This window comes from Heptranchias perlo, chromosome 9 (assembly GCF_035084215.1).
Source record: "Heptranchias perlo isolate sHepPer1 chromosome 9, sHepPer1.hap1, whole genome shotgun sequence".
NCBI classification, from domain to species: domain Eukaryota; kingdom Metazoa; phylum Chordata; class Chondrichthyes; order Hexanchiformes; family Hexanchidae; genus Heptranchias; species Heptranchias perlo.
This window is the reverse complement of record NC_090333.1, coordinates 47288787-47310710: the sequence shown is the minus strand read 5'-3', so window position 1 is coordinate 47310710 and position 21924 is coordinate 47288787. Positions and strand designations below refer to the sequence as shown.

Genomic DNA, 21924 nt, shown 5'->3' with positions numbered 1-21924 from the left:
TGACCCTGCAACTGCCCTTCGATGTGGTCTGTATACCTCCAGGGAAGAATGGGTACCAGTGCAAAGTCTCAAGTTTGCCTCATTTCACCATATGTGGTTGGATTTAAACAGTCAACAGGTATATAAATGATATAGCTCATGGACTAAGCTTACTTGAACCATTCTGGGCTCTTGAGACAGGAGCAGGCAATGACGAAGACAGTATGCTTTGTACAGTAAAGATATATTTGGTGGTAGTTATATGTAAGTTTCATGTTGTGCCTCAAGCATGCTACTATAAATATTGCATCCATTCTCTTTCATTTTACTTTAAAAATACCTTTGCTAACATATTCTGGTTCAGTGAATGATCCTTTGAATTTATAATAATGGTGGGAGAATCCATTAACCCTTTGAGAGTTGGAGTGTCATTTTCCATTCTATTAAAAAGAAACTTAACTGTTTTCTGCTTTTTAAAAACTTTTAGAAAAGATGTTGTTTGATACTGTGTTTCCTTATTTCTGCTGTATTATTCAATTATATAAATAATGTTCTATCATTTCAGCAGATGACTTAGAATTTTGCAAGTTGTGAAAGTCAGTGCTCAAAGCGATTAAATTTGGATGATCAGTACTTTTTGCAGAGTTTAACAGCTCAATCCATAATTGAAATTCTAATTAGACTTTTTGACAAATGCCAATTTATATTGTAGTACCTGAGATTTAATAACAAATGTGCAATTTTGTGAAAAAGAGAAATTTAATAATTTTTAAAACAACTCCTCCAGCAGGATAGGACACTGGGAGAAGTTTATTTATAGTGTATCTATCAAGTATTCCCTATGTAAATCACTCAATATGTAATCTATTAAAATTAAAATGCAGTATGTACAGTCAGATAGGATGATATGCAAAATATGTTGCAAAACAAATATTCAAAATTAACCCTTCCAGCAAGTCTTGGGGCAAACTCCCATTGCCATGGGCAACTGGTTTTGTGTATTTTCAGCTTACATATTCAGCCACTGAAATGAACACTAATATTATGGTAATAAAGATACTCAAACCTGTAATATTAACCCAATACTATTAAATACTAAGCGCACAATTTAACTAAAACATTTATATTTTTGCCATGTTGCCACTATTCTCCCAGTTTTCACTCATTTTCAATCTGTCCTCATTTTATTTTTAAATCTGACATATAACCATGTTTAACCTAATAAAACTCATCTTGTCCTAAAAGATTTAAAACTTTAATATACCCATTTTCTTCTTTATTCTGGCTCCCATGCTCCATTTTGGTAACTGAGTAATTTATTAATGTGCCAGATGACTTGTAGCCTGACAGTGCCTGGACAAATAAACATTTTTGGGGGTGGGGGGTGGGTGGCATTAAAATGTGTTTATCCAAGAATGAAAATAAAATCAATCCATATAGTTATGAATGAAATGCAGTCATAATTAGTTTTGCACATTACCAAACCTCGTGTGCAATATTGCCTTCAATGTATGAAGCTCCTGCAGCTTCAGTATGCCACCATTACTACAGTGAAGTGATTCATCCATATTGGAACATTTTTATTCAGTACCCACCTGCACAGCTTCTGATAAGTCAAGTATCTCTGACTTTTTGTTTTGCTTTTGCCTTTGCCAATTTTCTCCCCTTTCCTTCTCAAGATGTAATGGGCAGAGGTCCACCAGCTCCAATTTAACTCCACTATTGTAACTCCACACCAAAATGTATTTAATTAAAAGGAGTCAGCATGCCAATTTTTGCATAAGGTTAAAATTATGCTAAAATGTAATTATTTTCCACAATTTCCCAAAGTATGATGCCCTCAAAATAGTCAAAATTAATTGCCTCAAATGACAATTTTCTTTTGCTTTTCAAGATGTATTGAAACAGAAGTATAATTTGAAGCATCTCAATTACTTTTGTTGTTGACAGGGTAATGGTGTCCTGTGTTAGTCTATATTCCATCTTTTGCTCTAATATAGAGATGTTTCTTCCTGTTCTAATACTGCAGTTAATCACCAACTTCTAACTAAAAGCCAAAATTCCAATTTGTATCTTGCTTAGAGGCTATTCTGAGGAATTTTGCAACACACCATACCATGGCGTAATGGGGCATGGTCTGTGCCTGTGTCTCTCTTATATGGTGAACTCTAAAGTTCAATCATGCCATGATGGGTCATTTAAAAAAGAGGCAAGGCACCTCCCCACAGGAAGAGTGAAAAAAAATTACAGGATCAATTTGTAGAAGTAAATATTATTCACTTGCTGTTTGGAAGCTGGGATAAGACTGCCTGCAAATAGCAGTCTCTTGCTGGACAGCAAGAAAAGGGAAGGGAATGATGCTGAATCCTAGCTCAGGCAACATCCCATAGTTGGGCAAGCCTTGAATGGAGCTCCCAAAGTGCATGAGGTAGCATGTCTATTGACAAATATGGGTAAAGGGGAGATAGGACGCAAATGGCCTATGGCCACAGCATGAGTAGCACTGGTTTAGGTATTACAGAGCAGGTTGCATTGTAAAAGTGAACCCTTATGTAAATGCAGCTTTGTTGATGTACAAGAAAAAATTGTCACTTTTGTATGTGTCAAAATTCATAAATGAAAAAAATTATGGTAAAATTTAGTCTCTTAACTGCAGTATTTTGTAAATAACAATGACATTTAAATAAGTTTTAATCATTTAGATTGTGAATGTAAACATCTGCTTCTGTAGTCAAAAATATTTTACTGGATTTGAAAGCTGCTTTATGTGCAAAAAAGAAAAAAAACTTTACAAGATTTTACAGTTTTTAGTTTCAGACTATAGTGAAGTTGACAAACTTGTTTGTTCAAATGCACATGCAAGTCTAATCCTTCCACTTTTATTTATGTATTGACACTATTTTATTGGTACAGTGTATATTCTGTGTTCAGAATGCATTTTGCAGATTCTGTATGTATATACTTGGAGAAATTTTACCAGAGATTAAAAGAAATCAAGCTACTCATTTCCAATGTGGATGCAAGTATAACAGAGCTATTTTTTGGCTTTGAAATTCTGGGATTTTTTCTGTATTAAAAAAAAGTGTTTGAATAATGTATGAAGTCTCTTTAATGAGCAAATGTTAATTTAAATTGTCACACACTTGTAAATATCTCTTGCTAAATGGATTTATCATGCCAATGCTGTATTGCATAGTCTGTTTTTTTAACTCCCAATTTTTAGGTTGAATTAATGAATTCTTAATGTATTAATGCTATTGTCAAAATATAAAACTGTGTTAATGATTTGCATTTCTGGAGCAGCTAATAGAGTGATTTTTGTTCACTGTCAAATCACATCAGAATTGATAGCTTTCATAAGAACAAAAATTCAGGTTCAGGCTTGAAGAAGGGTTGTTGCTGTCTTGGGTTGGGGAGGGATGAGGGGGCGATGAGCCAGAGAAACCACTTGTCACTTCTGCCAAATAACAGTGATATTTTCAGATACGAAGTGCATCATTGGCCTTCTCCAATCGTTGTCACGAAGTGTACTGCATGGTGTGGTAATGAGCAATAAGACCATGAGGATTCCACATTTGATCCTAAGTTTGTACTCAGTTACCTAATCGCAGGCAGGCCAGTGTTGGGGCACCAAATCAGCCAAGATTTCTGTTCCTGATCCTAAGATCAGTTTACTCTGCAGACCAAGAATCAAACCGGAGACTTTTCTGGTCTTTATGGCTCAATACTACACCCAGTGATGCATTTACTCGAATCAATAGTATAACTCAATAATGAAGTCTTTAATGTCAATTATACCAGGACATGACACTTATGAAAAACTCATATTTTGTTCCATACTTAAATCCCTAAAATAAAATTTCATTTGAATCATAAAGTATACACAGCCACAAAAATTACATTATAATGAAATTGCAGTTGAAGTTATAGTTTATTTATGCACTGATATACTTGCCATTCATAATTTTAGCATAAGAGCATTGCTTAGAAAGATCAAGATTTTACAAAATGTGCAGAAAACAAAATTGCTATTTCAGAACAAAAAACATTTTTATACATCAAACAATAGCATAACTTGATAGCATTGCATTACAATGTCAAATGCAACCTACAAAGTAGAGCTACATAAGAAAATTGTCACCAGTCATCTCCAAACCTAAAGTTAGTAATGTTAAATGAGGAACAGCAGAGATCAGTACAGTAGTTTGGAAGACATTGGACTGCTCCAATTTTCTACTAAAATAGGCGTTAGGTGGACTGGAATTTATTTTTCAGTTGATGAATCAAACAAGTTAGTTTTGTTTCGCTAAAATATTAGGCTGCCAATATATGTTTGAGCAACACTAGTAATTTACAAAAATCATCATGTGGCTATATCACTACATTAGGGTGTTTTCAAGGCTTGATCCCTGGAACAGTATTCAAAATTCTGCTGTACAGCTGGTATGTTGGACACCAGATTTTCAAGCTTTTTTTAAATAAGAAAAAAATATTACTGCCAGACAACTCATTGTGCCAAGACCATTCTTTTAACAGCACTTTATGATTCTGATCAACTTCCTCAACAAAAGCCAGTCTCAACAACTGAACTCAAGCACAGTTACGACTACACTTAAGAGTTCAGTTGCTGAATTTCACAAACAACCTAAGGTACAAATCATTCTCATTTAGAATTCTGCTCCAGTAGAACAGGATTGTGTAGGCATATCATCACAAATAAAGCAACACAGTACAGCAGGAATGTCAAAGTTCACAGTAACAGGTGTTTTTAGATGTGAAGAGAGTGTGAATTAGGCGTGGCAATTTGAGGAGAATTAACTTCTATAAGACAATTAACACTCTTTTTAGAATACCAGTTAATGAAGCTAGTTGAATTGTCAAGATGCACCCAAAATTGATGTACTCAACATAAGTCACACCAACATTTTTATTCTAAGTTTTCAACTCTTGCTAGGGTATGGTTCCACGGGTGCTGGCAGCCCTCCACTAACTCTCCCAAGTGAGGCATACCAACTCCTTCCTTGGCTGAGATAAGCTTACTAAGCCCAGGCTGGTGCTTGAACCTAAGATCTTAAGTCCAAAATTAAGTAGGTTTAGTAGAACAGCATTGAATTTTACAGTCAAAGAGGACAGCTATTTCTTTAAGGTTTGCAATGGAATATTTTGTATCAAATTTAAAAATAAGATTATTTCACTTCATTCAGACTTTCCTACAAGTTAATCTCTCTGCGGGTCTATGACATCTATTATACAATCTTCACCATTAGAAAAGTATTTTTCTCCTTTCCACCCTTTCTCCGCCGAAGGCATTAACTCCTTTACTGGAGTACAACTCCATGGATGCAGGTCTCCCGTTAATATTTGGACAATGAATGTTACAAAGTTATTCAGTCGTGTAGGCCATCACAGTAGTTTCCTCACCTTATATCCACACACCTTTTGCTGTATTCTGTCAGTTTTGGATGCTTCACGTTATATTATCGTATCACTCTATAACGCCTGTGTTGGGCAGGTATTCCTTGAAATTTGTCGAAACTTATTTTGAGTTTTAGTGGGATCCACTGGATAGCAATCGGGAGCAGGAAGCCTGATTTTTCTAACTTGGGGCAGTGCAGCCAACGGTCGCACCTTTACCTCCATCCCTGCACAGATCACCTAACTCAACAGACTAGGGAACTAATTTATAGCGTTCCTGGTCTGTATGGCTCAGAGATGATAACATTATCTTTAAACTACTGGGAAACTGACAAATACAGTCAGATTCAGTACAAAATAAACTGCAATACACATCAAGCAATATCTGATTTTTTTTTTAAAAGTTAAAACTGGACTTTAAAGGCTTTTAAAAAAAAGACAGCAGGGTTCACAAAAAAGCCCAGAGTCCCACTGACTGGAAAACTTGCACATATATGTCACAAGCGGTTTATTTGGAATAAACCATCTGTCCTATATACAAACACATTTGGCTCAATTTTTTTAAAAATAAGTTTTGACAAATTTCAACCTGCCCAACATAGGCATTATAGATTGATACGATAATGTAACGCGAAGCATCCAAAACTAGCAGGATACAGCAAAATAAAAAGAAAAAATAACTTTGAATCACATTTTTTTTTTAAGAATAGAGCATATTTCAAAACTGGTACTCCCCAACTACAGATTTACATAGGAACGTGGCTTTTAAGATATTCTAGCAATGCAATGTACAAAAAAAATTAGAAGCACTTCTATCCTGAAAGTTTCAGAAAAAAGTTCATTTCATAGTTCAGTGGAGGCATAAACCAGTAATATACATGTATTACATTAAAAGGATTCATTCATGTGTTGCAGTGAAGTACACTTAATCATTTTGGCATGCAATGCAAATGTGTTGAGAACTTATACCCATGTTAAATGAAAGTTGATACCCAGACAATAATTTCTTATTCAAATAAAACATGTACAATATATTCAACCTGCACTGAAATCAGGCCACGGGACTCAGCTTTAAACCTGTAAATGCAAAAGTAATCTAGAAAACATAGCAAACAGATTGATACTATGGAACAATCTAAATTTCCCACCAAAACCCCAAAATGTTTAATCCTGATTAAACTGTTTAACAATTTTAACACCATTAGAAGTGTAATCTCCCTTCTTCCAGCCACAGATTCATGTAGGAATGCGGCTTCTAAGATATTCCAGGACTGCGGTCGTTCCTCTGGCCAAGATAGCTGCCCTTGGATTACGAAATGGGTTTCCTTCAAGTAGGAGAGTTCTACAAGAAAGACAAGGCGGCACATTTGTACACTAGAAAATATACACCTCATACAGTCAGATGTGTTCTTATTATACAACATACTGTGGAATTCATGGGGGAGGGGGAAGAGAAGAAAAAACTTTGGTACAAGGAGATCCAATTGGAACATTAATTGAAAAAGGCAGAGACTGGAGGGTGAGAAGGAAATCTGCTAGGAGACACTACAGTGGTTTAGCAATCTCATAGTCATCCTTAATTTTACCTCCCTGCACAGAAGTGCCTGGATCTCTACTGCATACTTCATGACAGAGACTGGCAACAGGGATTGGGAAGTCAGAGGTGTGGAGAACTGTGGGTGTAAACCCATGGCCTACTAAGTGATATGCACATTTCAACTCTAATTCACTGTTGCCACATTATCCATGATGAGGAGTCCACTGAAGTTACTCTCATTAGATCTATCCCACTTAATTATTTTGTATAGACAGCAGCTTAAGTTTCATATTTAAGTTTATTTGAAAATTGCTCCTTTGATTTTTACAGTTTTCCCAAATAGATTCTACAAACAGTAGAGATTTAAATGCAGATATAAGAAAGAACATGCTCTCAATTATTTGATTTTTTTCCCTTTTAAGTAAAATTTGGATTTTGCATCTTCCATCATTTATTGATAATTCAATTATGCCAGTAATTTACTTGATGTCAATCCTCTAGAAATGACCGTGACTGTTTAGAATTCTTGAAATAGATTACAGAAAAAACATTTTTAGAAATTATATTTTGTACCTAAATGCCACCACTAACCATACAACCAGATAATTAAATTCTCTAAACTGCATCACATAAATTATAAGAGTTCGTGGATTAATCATGCAAATTTTTTGTGTGCAATTACTTGATTGGCGCCCCGCCACTGAACTCAATATCCAGTCACTCCATCATCATTGTACTGTGGCTGCAGTATGTGCTATTTACAGGATGCACTGCAGCAACTCACCGAGATTATTTGAACAGCACCTCCCCTTCCCTGCAATATTTACCACTGAGAAGGACAAGAGCAGCAATGTTGTGGAAACACCATCGCCTCCAAGGCACACACCATCTTCACTTTGGCATATATTGCCACTCCTTAATCATCGAGTTAAAATCCTGGAATTCCCTACCTAACACCGTTGTTCAAGGAGAAAGCATCTTCCCAAAGAAACTAGGCATGGGCAAAACATATAGCCTTGCTAGCATCACCCACATCCAAGAACAAATATACGTTAAAATAAATTGCTAGGCATTTAAATCTCCAAAAACTAAAAAAAAGGTACTGTATGAGCATCTGGTGAATCATAACAGAGGTGCATTTTTACCATATTGCCACATTTTGAACCAGCCAAAACCATCTAAAAGTGGATAAATCCACATTAGTAGCTTGAATTGTAATTCTATCTTTTTACCCATTTCAAAAGTATCTTTTTAATAACCATGTCTTTGTATCTCAGTTGTGTCTTTTACATAGAATATACAGCAAAGAAACAGGCCATTCGGCCCAGCAGGTCCATGCGGTGTTTATGCTCCACATGAGCCTCCTCCCTCTACTTCATCTAACCCTAACAACATATCCTTCTATTCCTTTCTCCCTCGTGTTTATGTAGCTTCCCCTTAAATGCATCAATGCAAGTCGCCTCAACTACTCCTTGTGGTAGCGAGTTCCAAATTCTAACCGCTCTCTGGGTAAAGAAGTTTCTCCTGAATTCCCTATTGTATTTATTAGTGACTATCTTATATTTATGGCCCCTAATTCTGGTCTCCTCTGCAAGTGGAAACATCTTCTCTACCCTATCATAATCTTAAAGACCTCTATCAGGTCACCTCTGAGTCTTCTCTTTTCTAGAGAAAAGAGCCCCAGCCTGTTCATCTTTCCTGATATGTATAACCTCTCAGTTCTGGTATCATCCTAGTAAATCTTTTTTGTACCTTCTCCAGTGCCTCTATATCCATTTTTATAATATGGAGACCAGAACTGTTCACAGTACTTCAAGTGTGGTCTAATCAAGGTCCTATACAATTTAACATAACTTCTCTGCTTTTCAGTTTTATCCCTCTAGAAATGTACCCCAGTGCTTGGATAATTTTTATGGCCTTATTAACCTGCCTTGCTGTTTTTAATGGCCTTATTAACCTGCGTCACTACTTTTAGTGATTTGTGTATCTGTAGCCCCAGATCCCTCTGCTCCTCTACCCCATATAGACTCTTATTATCCAAGCAGTATGTGGCCCCCTTATTCTTCCTACCAAAATATAATACCACACATATCTATATTTAAAACCATATGATACCTTTTTAGCAGGAACTGCATTTCACAGTTACAGCACAAAATAATATTGATGCTAAAAACAGATTAGCTAGACAGATATCTATATAAATAACTTTTTTTAAAAAGCTGTGAAGAAAATTTATTTTACAATATTTGCAAGTATTTACCTTAGGCTTATGCAGCTCCCCAGCTCTGGTGGAACCTGCATTAGATCATTGTTCTGCATGTCCAGTGTGGTCAGTTTGTCAAGCTTCATCAGCTGGATAGCATCAATTGACCTAACCTGATTATTATTGATAAGAATAGTTTCCAGTGCTGGGACATGGTATAAGGCATCAGGGAACTCTTTAAACCTGAGGATAGAATACAAAACTAGTGCTGAACAGGAAATCAAAGAAAACAAATCCCAGTGAAATGTATATTCATGAAAGTTTTTACTACTGTGTTTGAAAGAGCAAAATGCCATAAAGTAACCAAAGTTTTAATGATTTGATACACATACCCTGGTTAATCAATTTACACTTAAATTTAACTCAGCAATTTTTCAAATAACTGACCAGATCTTACTCAATTACCAAGACCAACATTTTTGAACCTGGCCCCCCTACAGTTGGGCTATTTTAGTATAGATTTGGTATGGCATTACAGTAACACATCTAAAAAATTAAATAAGCAGATCTTTCTGCTCACAAATACTACAACCATGCATTCCAACACAAGTTACATTTCTACAGTGCTCACTGCATACAAAGAGATGTTTCAGAATGCCTTACAGGGCAGTGGATAGTGAGTGGGCAGGGGAGGGGGAAGAGCGGGTCAGATTGGGGCAAAAGTATGATTGAAGAGGAGGGTCTTAAAGATGTTTTTATAAGTCAGGGCAGAGCTGGCAAGGTGGAGATGCTGAGGGAAGGGGTTCTAAAGGATGGGGGCAAGATGGCTGAAGGGGCAACCACGAACTGGGGAGAGGAAAGCATGGGAAATGAGTAGTAGAACAGTGTTGGAGGACTGGAGAAAGTATGCAGGGATGTAAGGCCAGAGGAAATTACTGAGGTAGGGAGGGGAGTGAGGATGTGGAGGGATTTGAAGGCGAGGTCGTGAATCCTAAAGTCAATTCTTTGGAACACAGGAAACTAGGGGAGCAAGAACAGTAGTGATGGGGATACGTGCCTTTTTGGGCTGAGACATTCTGGATGAGTTGTAGTTTATAAATGGTCTGGCAAAACAAGCATTGGAGAAATCCAGTCGCGTAGTGATAAGAAGGTGGATTAGGATTTGGGCAGTGGAGGGGGAGAGGTGGGGGCTGAAGCAAGCTATGTTGCAGAGGTGAAAAAACTCTCGGTGACAGATCGGATGTGGGGAGGCATCTAAGCTCAAAGGCAAGGCATACATCAAGATTTTACACTTCTGCAATAAGCCGAAGGTGGCAACCGTCAAGGTCGGGGGGGGGGATGCGTAAAGTGTTTGTGGGAGGTGAAGAGGATTGGTTTAGTTTTGCCTATATTAAGTTGGAGGTCGTAATTGCTCATACAGATCTTAATATCACATACGCAGGGTATCTTGGAGGGTTATTGGAAGAGACAATTTGTTGTGGGGAACACGACTTTGGAGTTTCTCCTCCTTTCCAGGATGATCTTAGAGTAGTAACACCATCATTAAGTCAAAATTAAGGAGCACTGTTCCTTCAAGTCTTATTTAAGCAGGTATCCAGCATTTGCTCAGTTGCAATTGCTCCAGGTATCAAACTGATTTAAAGATGCTCAGTTTAGAGTTCAGCACACAGCAAGGCAGCAAGAAAAGTATTCCTTACTGTATTAATATGGCATTTGCAGCCATCCTTGATTTTCCAATTAACACCAATCCATGGGCAGTTTTGTGCTCTGAAACTATATCCATTAAGACTTTACTGAGACTACCCAAAATCATTTCACATAGGTAATGTACACCCAGCAGAAAGAGATATTCACCCCATTAGTCTTGACTGGACTCAAACTCAATTTCAGAGGTGGAAAAACAGTATGCTAAACCACTACACCACCCTGTCCGCACCCACATTTCTTGAAGCAATGTAAAGGAGAAATGTAAAGTAAATCCAGTTGGAACTGCCTGAACTGCAATCAGGACAGGAACTGGAGGGGCAATATTGGTTATTAATCTGGCAAATTCATCTGTGAAACTTCACCAATGTACAGGCAAATATACTGCATTTACAAAATCCAAGATAAATGAACAATACAATGCAATGGAGCAACAACTTGTGCCACTGCTGAGTAAAAGACAGGAAATCCTTCACAGTACGAAGGGAAATCAGAGAGTACTGGATGGCTCTTGTGCAGCTCGTAGCAGTAGGCTCAGCGTGACATGGAATTTATGTTGGGTTTGTTTTCGAAAGTAATGTTGCCAAAATGCTGTTCTAAAAATCAAACACATTTTGGTTCTGAGCAGCTATACAAAAAAATGGTACTACTGTTCATTCACCTTTACTACAATTCTATTTCATGGCTATCTACAAACCAAAGGAAGTAGTTTTAACATTCCAGTCACAGCTCCATTCTCATAATGCAAACCATTTCCAACAGACAAGGTTCCCCTGAATCCACCACTGACAACAAAATGATTGGGGCCCTTTAAAATCAATCAGCAATTTTCTGCTAGGCCTTTATATAAAACAATTGCCCATGAGTGCCATGCTTTTTGTGAAATTTATGTGGATCAGTTCAAAAAAAGGTTTCGCTACAATGACTCAGGATTGTATAGCTAGAACAGTATCAGAGAAATTCCCTAGTGACTACAAAACATGTAGATTGATACAGCAAAATAAAGCAAGTATTTTCTGCATCTTTCTCTTCATCACCTGCAAGTATCCGTTCTATGGGTGGATGAGCAGACATACAAACTAGGTTAACATAGTTTATGACAACAATACTACCTACACCAGCTAATCTTGTTTGGGGATTGGGGGGAGGGCGAGGAAGAGAGGAGAAAAAGAAAGCAACTGGACGAGGCAAGAAGGAGTAAGACGAGCCAAACCTCTCTGCATGGGGGAGCCTTAGCAGTGTGGCCTGGGCTAATGGGTTTCATCATCACCTTTGCAATTAGTGAGTGTGAAATTGTCAGAGGGCATTAGGTCTTACAGCTTGCCTTTGAGTATCATCCATCCCCCACTTCCTTCACCCCACCATTGACGGCCGTGCCTTCAGCCGTCTAGGCCCCAAGCTATGAAATTCCCTCCCTAAACCTCTCTGCCTCTCCAACTCCTTTAAGACCTTGCCTTAAACCTACCTTTTTGACCTGTCCTAATGTCTCCTTTGGCTCTGTGTCAAATTTTGTCTGATTATGCTCCTGTGAGGCGCCTTAGGACGTTTTACTACATTTAAGGTGCTATAGAAATGCAAGTTGTTGTCATTTGCACGAAGACCAAATGCTGTTATCTGGACTTTGTACACAAGTCTACAATACTGTACTGAATAAGGATGTTCTGTTTATACAGCTTTTCTCAGCAGGACAGGTAGAATCTATGTTATATGTTGCATGCAGACAGAAACAAATTCAAACCAATCCCCAAGAAATGAAAGGGCAATATTTGTAACCCATCATCCAAAGAATAAAATTTGAATATTATTTTAATATTATGAAGATAGTGACATTTCATTTTCTAAGTAAGATACTAACCTATTAAAAGAAAGGATTACAGTTTGCAATCGCTGTAGTCTTTTCATTTCCATAGGCAGCGAAGTCAAAAGATTATTCCTTCGGAGTAAAAGAAAAATAATTACGGTAAGGTAATTGTGACAGAAAGCTATCATATAACATTATATGCAAAAAGCAGTAAAGGCTTTGAAAAATTTGATTTTAACACTTTACTAACCAAATCTTCTGAATCCTACTGCAAGGAAGTCATAGAATCATAGAATGGTTACAGCACAGGAGGCCATTTGGCCCGTTGAGCCTGTGCCAGCTCTCTGCAAGAACAATCCAACTCGTCCCATTCCCCCACCCTTTCCCTTTAGTCCTGCAATTTTTTTCCCTTCAAGTACTTATCCAATTCCCTTTTGCAAGGCATGATTGAATCTGCCTCCACCAACCCCTCATGCAGTGCATTCTAGATCATAACCATTCGCTGCGTAAAAAAGATTTTCCTCATGTCACCTTTGGTTCTTTTACCAATCACCTTAAATCTATGTCCTCAGGTTTATGACCCTTCCGCCAATGGGAACAGTTTCTATCTACTCTGTCCAGACCCCTCATGATTTTGAATACCTCTATCAAATCTCCTCTCAACCTTCTCTGCTCTAAGAACAACCTCAGCTTCTCCAGTCTATCCACATAACTGAAGTCCCTCATCCCTGGAACCAGTCTAGTAAATCTTTTCTGCACCCTCTCCAAGGCCTTCACATCTTTCCTAAAGTGCAGTGCTCAGAATTGGACACAATACTCCAGTTGTGGCCGAACCAGTGTTTTATAAAGGTCATGAATGTCTTATCAGTCACTTTATAACAAAGGCATTGCAGCAATCAGCAGAAAACTCCTCTAAGGACAAATTAAAACACTACACAAAAAAATCATGTTTTGCTTAATAAAATCTTAATCATAGAATGTTTGCCCAGGCTGAACTTATATTTGTATAATACTGATTTGATGTCCCATGTACTGTTAAAATTATGTTTCAGTATCCAATTCTCATATCTGTGCTGTCATTTTAGCCTACAACTCCTATAGTTTTGAGCTGTCAAAAAGTTCCTGGAGGTGGGAACCTCACAGTTCTGCTGATAAAGCTCATCTCCATGGTTTCATAGAGCTCTGTGGTCTAATCATGTTAGGTATATTCTTTTGCAGTTTAATCACCTGATTTAATTATTTTGATTAGTGAGGGTAGGCCTCCTGTTCGTTGAAGATATTTTTCTTGCTTAACTCTCTTTGAACCACACACAATCTGTGGCCTTCGACCCCGTCCTGCCTTCTGCCAATGTTGGCGTTAGACAAAGCTGGGAGATGCACAAGCGTGGCATAGAGATGGCTCTTCCTCTATTTTTTCTTCCCTCATTATATGGAAGTGCCTGGTTCCCAGTAAATTAAAAACCACTCCGATGCAGTACGGCTGGAACTGACATCCTGGCAAATGAAGGATCACAAATACAAATCCCATCACTCCGTAAGACTATCATGATAGAATTTAGGCACAATTTCCAAAAAATTGACTCTTTAGGTGAAGTAGAATAAATATAAACTTAGTTTGAAAATACTATGAACCAAAAAAGTAAAATCATGCAACTTTCTTGAGAAAATTAAAAACTATACAGCTTTTATTGCTATTATCAAAGCAGAAAGACCAGTTGAGGGATCAAAAATCATACTTGGTCTTTTTATTGCCTTCTGCCCCAAAGCTCCTTTGTTTTGATCTGCTTCCAATCCCTTTGAAAAGCCCATTCTAACCAGTTGCTTGGTTGTACACAAGAGTGGTCTGGAGAGAATCCCCGCAGATGCATCCCCAATGGGGAAGCACTAGCTTCCATTTATGTCACAGCTGAGATCAAGAATGTGGCTACAGACCAAATTCCAGAGTGTGGAATTTACACTTAGGATTCACCTACGATGAGTTTTATTTTTTGTCATTCTTGGCAGGGTCATCTTGGGGTGATGTGGTTGAATCTTCTCCTTCCTTCACTACTCTAGTATGTTTCCTGCATGATTTAAAATGTGGCACCGGCACATGTGGACTTTCAGCCTCAGAACTAAGGGCAGTGAAGAAATAGAAAGCTAATTTCCAGTGAAAAGGATGGATTTATTTAGCCCCAAAGTCACAAATGAAATGGTAACAAAAATACAAAACAACGTGCAAGTACACAGCATACCTAAGATCCAGATGTAGCAGGCACTCCAGTGTGCAAAGCTCTAAGGAAACAGAACTGAGCTTGTTGAAACCAAGATTTACATCAGTGACTGTGGCCTTAAGTTCTGTAATCCTGTACAGTAAGATAATATTTAATAATGCTATAGGCATCATCGCAGCAGCTTTATCGAAAGAACACAACATGCTTTGATTAGTTTTTCACATTTAATCTTTGTTGCATTGAATGGAATCAACCCAATTTTTCTTTCTTTCTCACCCCACCAAAAACAACTATAAATTTTAGATCTACAGCCAGAGTTTAGACAGACAACTCAAGTACAGCTTTCTTAACAGTGCAATTTTGAAGCAACTGTTAAGAAAAAATATCCATTACCACAATTTGTAATTTTATCAAAATAGAAACCCAACAATTTGTTGCATTGTACTGTGCAAAGTTTCTACAATAATCAGCATTTTTGGAAAATAGAAATTAAAATCAAAGTGAATGATACACAGAGTGTCTCATCAACAATGCTTTTAAAGTTCAAAATAGTATCCAGAATTATGATCAATTCTTATATTAAAAATCATGAGGACATTCATTGTTGGTTTAAATACAGTGAGTGTTGATGACTTCAAAGGAACCAACTTGAAAGAGCTACCCAATCTGACATGGCAACCAAGAGGAACAAATATGGTTCAATGACAGTGTCATTTCAGTGGTGACATTAACCTTTGGATTCAATGCACCCTGGGCTGGTCATTATTAAGCTTTCAAACAAACCTGCTCATGTTAGTTTACTCAAATGTCAGGAACAGCTTTACTAAGATTTATTCCCTCCTTTGTAATTTTATTCCCTCTCCTTCCTCCCCTGAATGCACTGACTCCTATTGGTGTAATGTTCCACAGGTATTGGATACCCTCTGGTTCCTTAACCAAGGTACCATTCTTAATATGTCCCATTATAGTGAGTGCTGGTAGGTCATTTGACAGTTGGCAATATCACAGTCAAGTCCAAATCTGTCCTGTCCTCATTCCACGTGCACACGCATGCACTTCAGGCATTAGATAGTGATCAGGTGATTTTTCCCCTGCCTAATCCACGGGTGATGGGACCAATTATAGCACCCCTACCATCACCTAGGATGAACTCAGCACAGACTTCGGTTCAAACCTGGGATCTCCCAAGCCTGTACTGCTTAGCTACTTACTGCCTTAAATAGCTAATCCATCTGGTAATATTAATACTTTATTAACCTTATATTACTGAAATATACTTTTCTTTAGCAATTTGTTTTTGAAACTTTACTTCTGTACTCTGTCACTTCTCAATCTATCCACTCTCTCTCTCCAATATAAATGTAGCTTTTACTTTTCTCCTCCCCCCTTCTGAAGTGGCTGTTATTCATGTGAGGCTATTTGACTACAGAAGCAAACATTGAAGTTGAGCTGGATCCTGTTCTTACCCAATGTCCACACATACTTCCAGTACAGGTTACTGAATACTGATAAGAAATGGAAATCCTAACCCATTTTCAGCTCCCTAACCCAGCAGTGCTGTGGTCAATCATGGAGCCTCTATCACTGCACCGGCTGAGGTTAGCTAAACACCAGATATCAACCCTGTAACCTTCAATGGATCAGTTATTGCTGGATAAACTCATTAAGCTACAGGAGAGCAGAAATCTGTTTATTAGCCTTGCTGTTCCTCTACCATTACACATCTGAAATCTGACACAACTGTTCAAAAAAAAAATTGCATTTATATAGCGCCTTTATTGTAGAAAAAACATCCCAAGGCGCTTCAGAGAGGCATAAGGAAAATGAATGCCAAGCCAAAGAAGGAGAGATTAGGATGGTTGACCAAAAGCAGAATCAAAAAAGTGGGTTTTAAGGAGGGTCTTAAAGGAGATGGGGAGATGGAGAGACGGAAATTCCAGAGCATGGGGCTACACAAAGCCAGAGTGAGAGGAACGCAGAGTTCAGAGGTGTTGTAGAATTGGGAGGAGGTTACAGAGATAGGGAAGAGTGAGGCGATGAAAAAATTTGAACACAAGAATGAGAATTTTAAATTTGAGGCATTGGGAGACTGGGAATCAATGTAAGTCATCAAGGGCAGGGCTGATGGGTGAGCGGGACTTAGTGTGATATAGGATACAAGCAGCAGAATTTTTTGCATGAGCTGAAGATTACGGAGGGTGGAGGATGGAAAGCTGCCTAGGTGAGCAGTGGAATATTCATATCTGGAGTTGACAAAGGCATGGATGAAGGTTTCAGCAGCAAATGGGCTGAGGCCGGCACAATGTTATGGAGGTGGAAATAGGCGGTCTATATGATGGAAAAGCTTAGCACTGGGTCAAATAGGATGCCGAGGTGTGAACAGTATGGTTAGGTCTAAGACAAAGGCAAGAGAGGGGGATGGAATCAGTAGCAAGGATATGGAGTTTGTGGTGATGGCCGAAGACTACAGAATAGAGTAGTCTTTCTTTAAAATAAAATGGAAAGCTGAAGAACATTTATGCAGAAAAAATTGTTGCTGCAGTTACTTAAGGTGCTCTTGTTATGTGCATAAAAAGAATTAACTACCGAATTACATAGATTTCCATGAAATATAAATTTATGGAGATAGCAGGATCAAATGGAACATTTTCTGGGTCTGCAACAGTAGTAGTAGCAGCAGCAGCAGCAGCAGCTTGCATTTATATAACACCTTTAACATCAAAAAAAATCTCAAAATGCTTCACTGAGGTGTGAAGAAAACAGTTGCCAAGCAAAAGATTAGGAGGAGTGACCAGAATCTTGGTCAAAGCGGATCTTAAAGTGAGGTGAAGAGGCAGAGTAGTTTCAGGGGTGAATTCCATAAATTGGCTTCTGAAGGCACAGTTGCTAATGGTCAGACAAAGGGAGGGGGTGATGCACAGGAGACGGATCCCAGGACCTCCTCAAAGTACTGCCAGACCGTAAGACTCCATCCCAGTACTGCTCAACTCAGGTCCCCTTCCCTGTGCTCCAAGATCCAGGGCTGCCCCAAACAGTGCTCTTGATAAGAATTGACAGAACACCCCTGTTCTTATAAAACCTCTGTCTCACCATGAGCAATGCCAAAGGACATCAGCTAGTATATTAAAGAGATTGATACATACTAGGATGTGGTTCTCAACAAATTTTGCTGCTTTTAGTATTGAAAAGCATACTTTTGAATCTGATTTCTTTGTATTTGATAGTCCAAAAACTATTCAGATCCTAGACTAAGCTCAGCATTAAAGATTTTTAAACTTTGCTGACCTACTTTTTTCTACTGCAAAAACAAATCACATTGCTGTAAGCATAGAAGACATACCTAGAAGGAACTTCAGTAAACGAGTTCTTACTCAAGTTCACACTAGTGATAGGAGCTCCATCGGGGGCATCAAATACTTCATCAGGAACAACTGTGGCTTTCTTGTCACTAGACCAGAAGGAAGGAAAAACAAAGATGATTAATTTACTTCTGAATTTTTGTCAAGTGAGGAAAAATCCTAAACCTATGTACTGAAATAAACAATTTAAAGTAATTATAAACAATGCGTCAAGCTTCTGTGCATGATTCTTTAGCTTAAACATTAAAGCTTTCTAATGCTAGAACCAAACTGTCAAACTGCACCTGTAACATTTGTTCCCAAAAACCAGGGAAATGTGATAACAAAGATTAAGGGTGCAAAGTGGCTACATTAATCAGGAGACCAGAGAGCACACTAAAGAGGTGAGGTACGAGATCCTCTCCAGGGGGCCATCTCACTCTATTTTGAGTTGCAAGAAGTGCAGTACAACTCTGCTCTAACTATTATACCAATCCTCTAAATTTTAAATAAAAGTTCATATTATTGCAATTTGAGTCAGCGGAACACTGGTGGAGCCATTTTGCCCATTAAGTCTGAATTTTTGGAAAACTGTTGCTCAGCTTTCTCTGAATTTCTTTGGGTGCATTGAAAGCTTACAATGTACATTAAAGGTTACTAACATTTACTCAGGATTTGAATTATATCGATAAAGTACCTTATCTGGGACAGCACAGCATATTGGTGGGTTCACATTTATCGCTCATGCGATGAAAACCAATCTCAGCCATACGATTGCAAGAGGAGGCACCAAACCAAAGTGCTGCACTCCCTCAGAGGTAAGGAGTCACATTGGGCTGTGATTACATACCTTCTAGGGTCATTTCCAGAATAGCATTGGCAGAAGGAGGAGGACAGGTTAGTCATGCTCTTGATGATGGATGGCGTATGTTACAGGAGCAGTGGATAAAGAATCGGGACAGAAAATACATTTGGGGGAAAAAAAATGCATTTTCCCCAATGGCCTACTGGGCAAATGCGCCACCCAGTATGGTATTGAGTTATACAGACCAGAAAACCTAAAGCAGAAAAATGGGTCTCTAAGAGGCCTCCTCCTGTGCTAAAATGTCTATGTTCAATTCTAGATCCTGTCGTTGCTGCGATGCCTTCCTCCTGTTGACAATCAATGTCTAAGCTCATGAGAAGAATACTGAATGGAATGAGGTTACTATCGGTGCCCTTAGAACTGTAGCTCACCAAGAGTCTCCTCCTTGACAAGATGAAGGGAGAAGATTGGAAAAAATAATTCTCACCATCAGCAAAAATATAACCTCCTCTAAACGTCAATGCAGTTGCACCTTGTATTCCATTTGTATCTACAGTTTGGTGTGCAAAACTATTATTCACATCAAAATTCAATTATCAGCATCTCTGATACCCAGTGTCTTTTGCAAACCACGCACCTAATTATCTACCTACCTAATGTTATTTCTGGTCCATATAACTATCTATTAATACAGTAAAAATCTTATGTCTGCATGCACTTTGTGTCACCTTTTCCCATCATAAATTCCTATGTCTACATTTATAATGAAAACTGCTATGTAAACATGTCACACATAATTACAACTTCCAGCCAGTGGCGGTGCTGCAGGGCCTCACTTTTTGTTTTTCCTAGCCCCTCGGCCTGTATTGCACAGAAACTCCAATGCTACAACAAACTTTATTTCTCTGCTTTTCAAATTGCAGTAAGTTTTGTCAAAGTATTATATAAAAATAAATAAGGACTGGACATATGACTTTAAAGTCAGGACTAAATTATGTTTGCACTCCCTGGTCCAATTATGGTTGTAGCACCTCAATTTTGTGTCTCTTAGCTCCTCTTAGTCTGTACTGGAAAGAAACACCTATGCTCCAACCAACTACTTCTCTGCTTCCTAAATTGCTGTAAGTTTTGCTATTTCATTACATATAATACTATAAATAAAAGTATTATATAAAAATAAGGACAGAATGTATGACTTTAAAATGGGGACTAAATTAAGTCTGTGGGCCTCAGTCCAATTATCCCCCACTTCACCTGAAAATCACTTGCTGCAAGCAATGCCACAGAAGATTGACTAGTGTAATATTAAAAACGAGTAAATGTTTTTTTTAAATCAACTGAAAATATTCAACTCTTATTTTACCATGTCCTTTCAAACGTCAAGATGCTTAATTAATATTAAGTCACATTGAATTTATAAAGAAGTACACCGGGAATTTCTGTAAAATATTGAGTAGAATTTTTGCGGAGGTTCTCCTGATCTTCTGCATCTTCGTGAGAAGATCGGCATAACTCCCAGAGAAATGGCATAAATGGCCATTTCTGCCATCTCTCAGGGGTTTCTGCCTAAGTTACAGTGGATGATTTTGAATGGACCCTGCGGAAATTACAGCTGCAAGTTTTTTATGTTTCGATTCACTTCAATGATGTGTGATCCAGTACATGATTGCCATCTTAAATATTTTAATGAATTTTTGTGCTCAAGGTTAGGATCATCAGTACAGGAAAATGTAAACCTTTTCCACTGTTGGCATCCATTGTTAGCACAAGTAACATGTACTTATGTCAGATCTAGCAGAGTCAGGTGCAGAGTAAATCTTGGTTTATTCTGACTGACAAAGGTCCTTAATCTCAACCTCAGGACTGCTTTCTACTACATTATTTCCCACATCAGGCATCCTTATTGCCCGAGTTACCCATAGGATACATGTTGAACTCCGTCCCAAATTCATTTCATAGAGGACTCTTACAGCCAACAGAAAGAGAAAGCTTTGTTCAAATCTAGCCCAGATTGATGAGCTTAGAGGTTATGGAAATGAAAAGACAGTGTGCTAACCCACTGCACCACTTTAGTGCCCCGCTCATTTTCATTTTACCCACAATTAGCAAATTTCAGAAGTTTAAATTCTAAACTAAATTGGAACATCTGCAGTTAGAAAGAGTGGCAAGCTGAACAAAATTCTAAAATATAAATACTATGTTTGCTTTGAGGCTTTCCCATATAAATAGTGCACTAAAAATGTTTTTTTAAACAATACTACAATGCATAACTAATTTCTCAAGACACAAATAATAAGTGCTATTTATACTGAGAAGTTGTGGATTAACTGGTATTATACCACAACATGCACAAACGCCTGCATTAAAAAATACAACAATCTCAATATTGCCAAATCTATTATTGTTCCACAATGACATACCTGTATTCTAACAATTTCAGTGTTCCTATGGTGTACATATTGGTCCTAGACTCACTTGGAAGGGTCATAGCCGTTGTTGGGTATCTGTCACCTTGGTGAGTGGGTTGTTCTGGTCAAAAACACATTAAATCAAGGCTTTTTTTGCACCACAAGTACATCAGTTTTTTAAAAAATTATTTCCCCCCTTATTTTCACACTGTTTTTAGCTATTCCTTGCCATTCATCACTCAGGTCAGGTTACTAGGAGTCAGTCAAAGCTGGGTTTCTTCATAACAGATATATAGTAAATAAAAGTAAAATACTACTACAGTTCTACATAATTTAACCTGTTAAGCCCTCGTTTCCTTCTTGTGAATCTCCTCCAAGGCCAATATTTCTTTCCCGAGGTGCCATGTCCAAAACTGAACGTAGTACTCCAGATAGGGACTGACCGAGCCTCTACTACTGAAGCAGCACTTCTCCACTTTTGCATTCCATACCAACCCCGTTGCGATGAATGCCAATATTCC

At 38.0% G+C, this 21924-nt stretch overlaps 1 protein-coding gene across 1 annotated transcript in view; it reads right to left on the bottom strand.

The window, feature by feature from the left end:
- Positions 1 to 3771: 3771 nt before the first annotated feature.
- lrrc40 (leucine rich repeat containing 40) overlaps positions 3772 to 21924 on the bottom strand; it is a 132148-nt gene continuing 113995 nt past the window's right edge. The window contains exons 10-15 of the mRNA XM_067990338.1: positions 21416 to 21524; positions 18193 to 18300; positions 14874 to 14984; positions 12694 to 12771; positions 9192 to 9377; positions 3772 to 6736 (exon numbers count right to left, since the gene is read on the bottom strand). Of these exons, the coding sequence (XP_067846439.1) occupies positions 6631 to 6736; positions 9192 to 9377; positions 12694 to 12771; positions 14874 to 14984; positions 18193 to 18300; positions 21416 to 21524 (698 nt within the window). The 3' untranslated portion in view covers positions 3772 to 6630. The remainder of the gene's footprint in view (positions 6737 to 9191; positions 9378 to 12693; positions 12772 to 14873; positions 14985 to 18192; positions 18301 to 21415; positions 21525 to 21924) is intronic.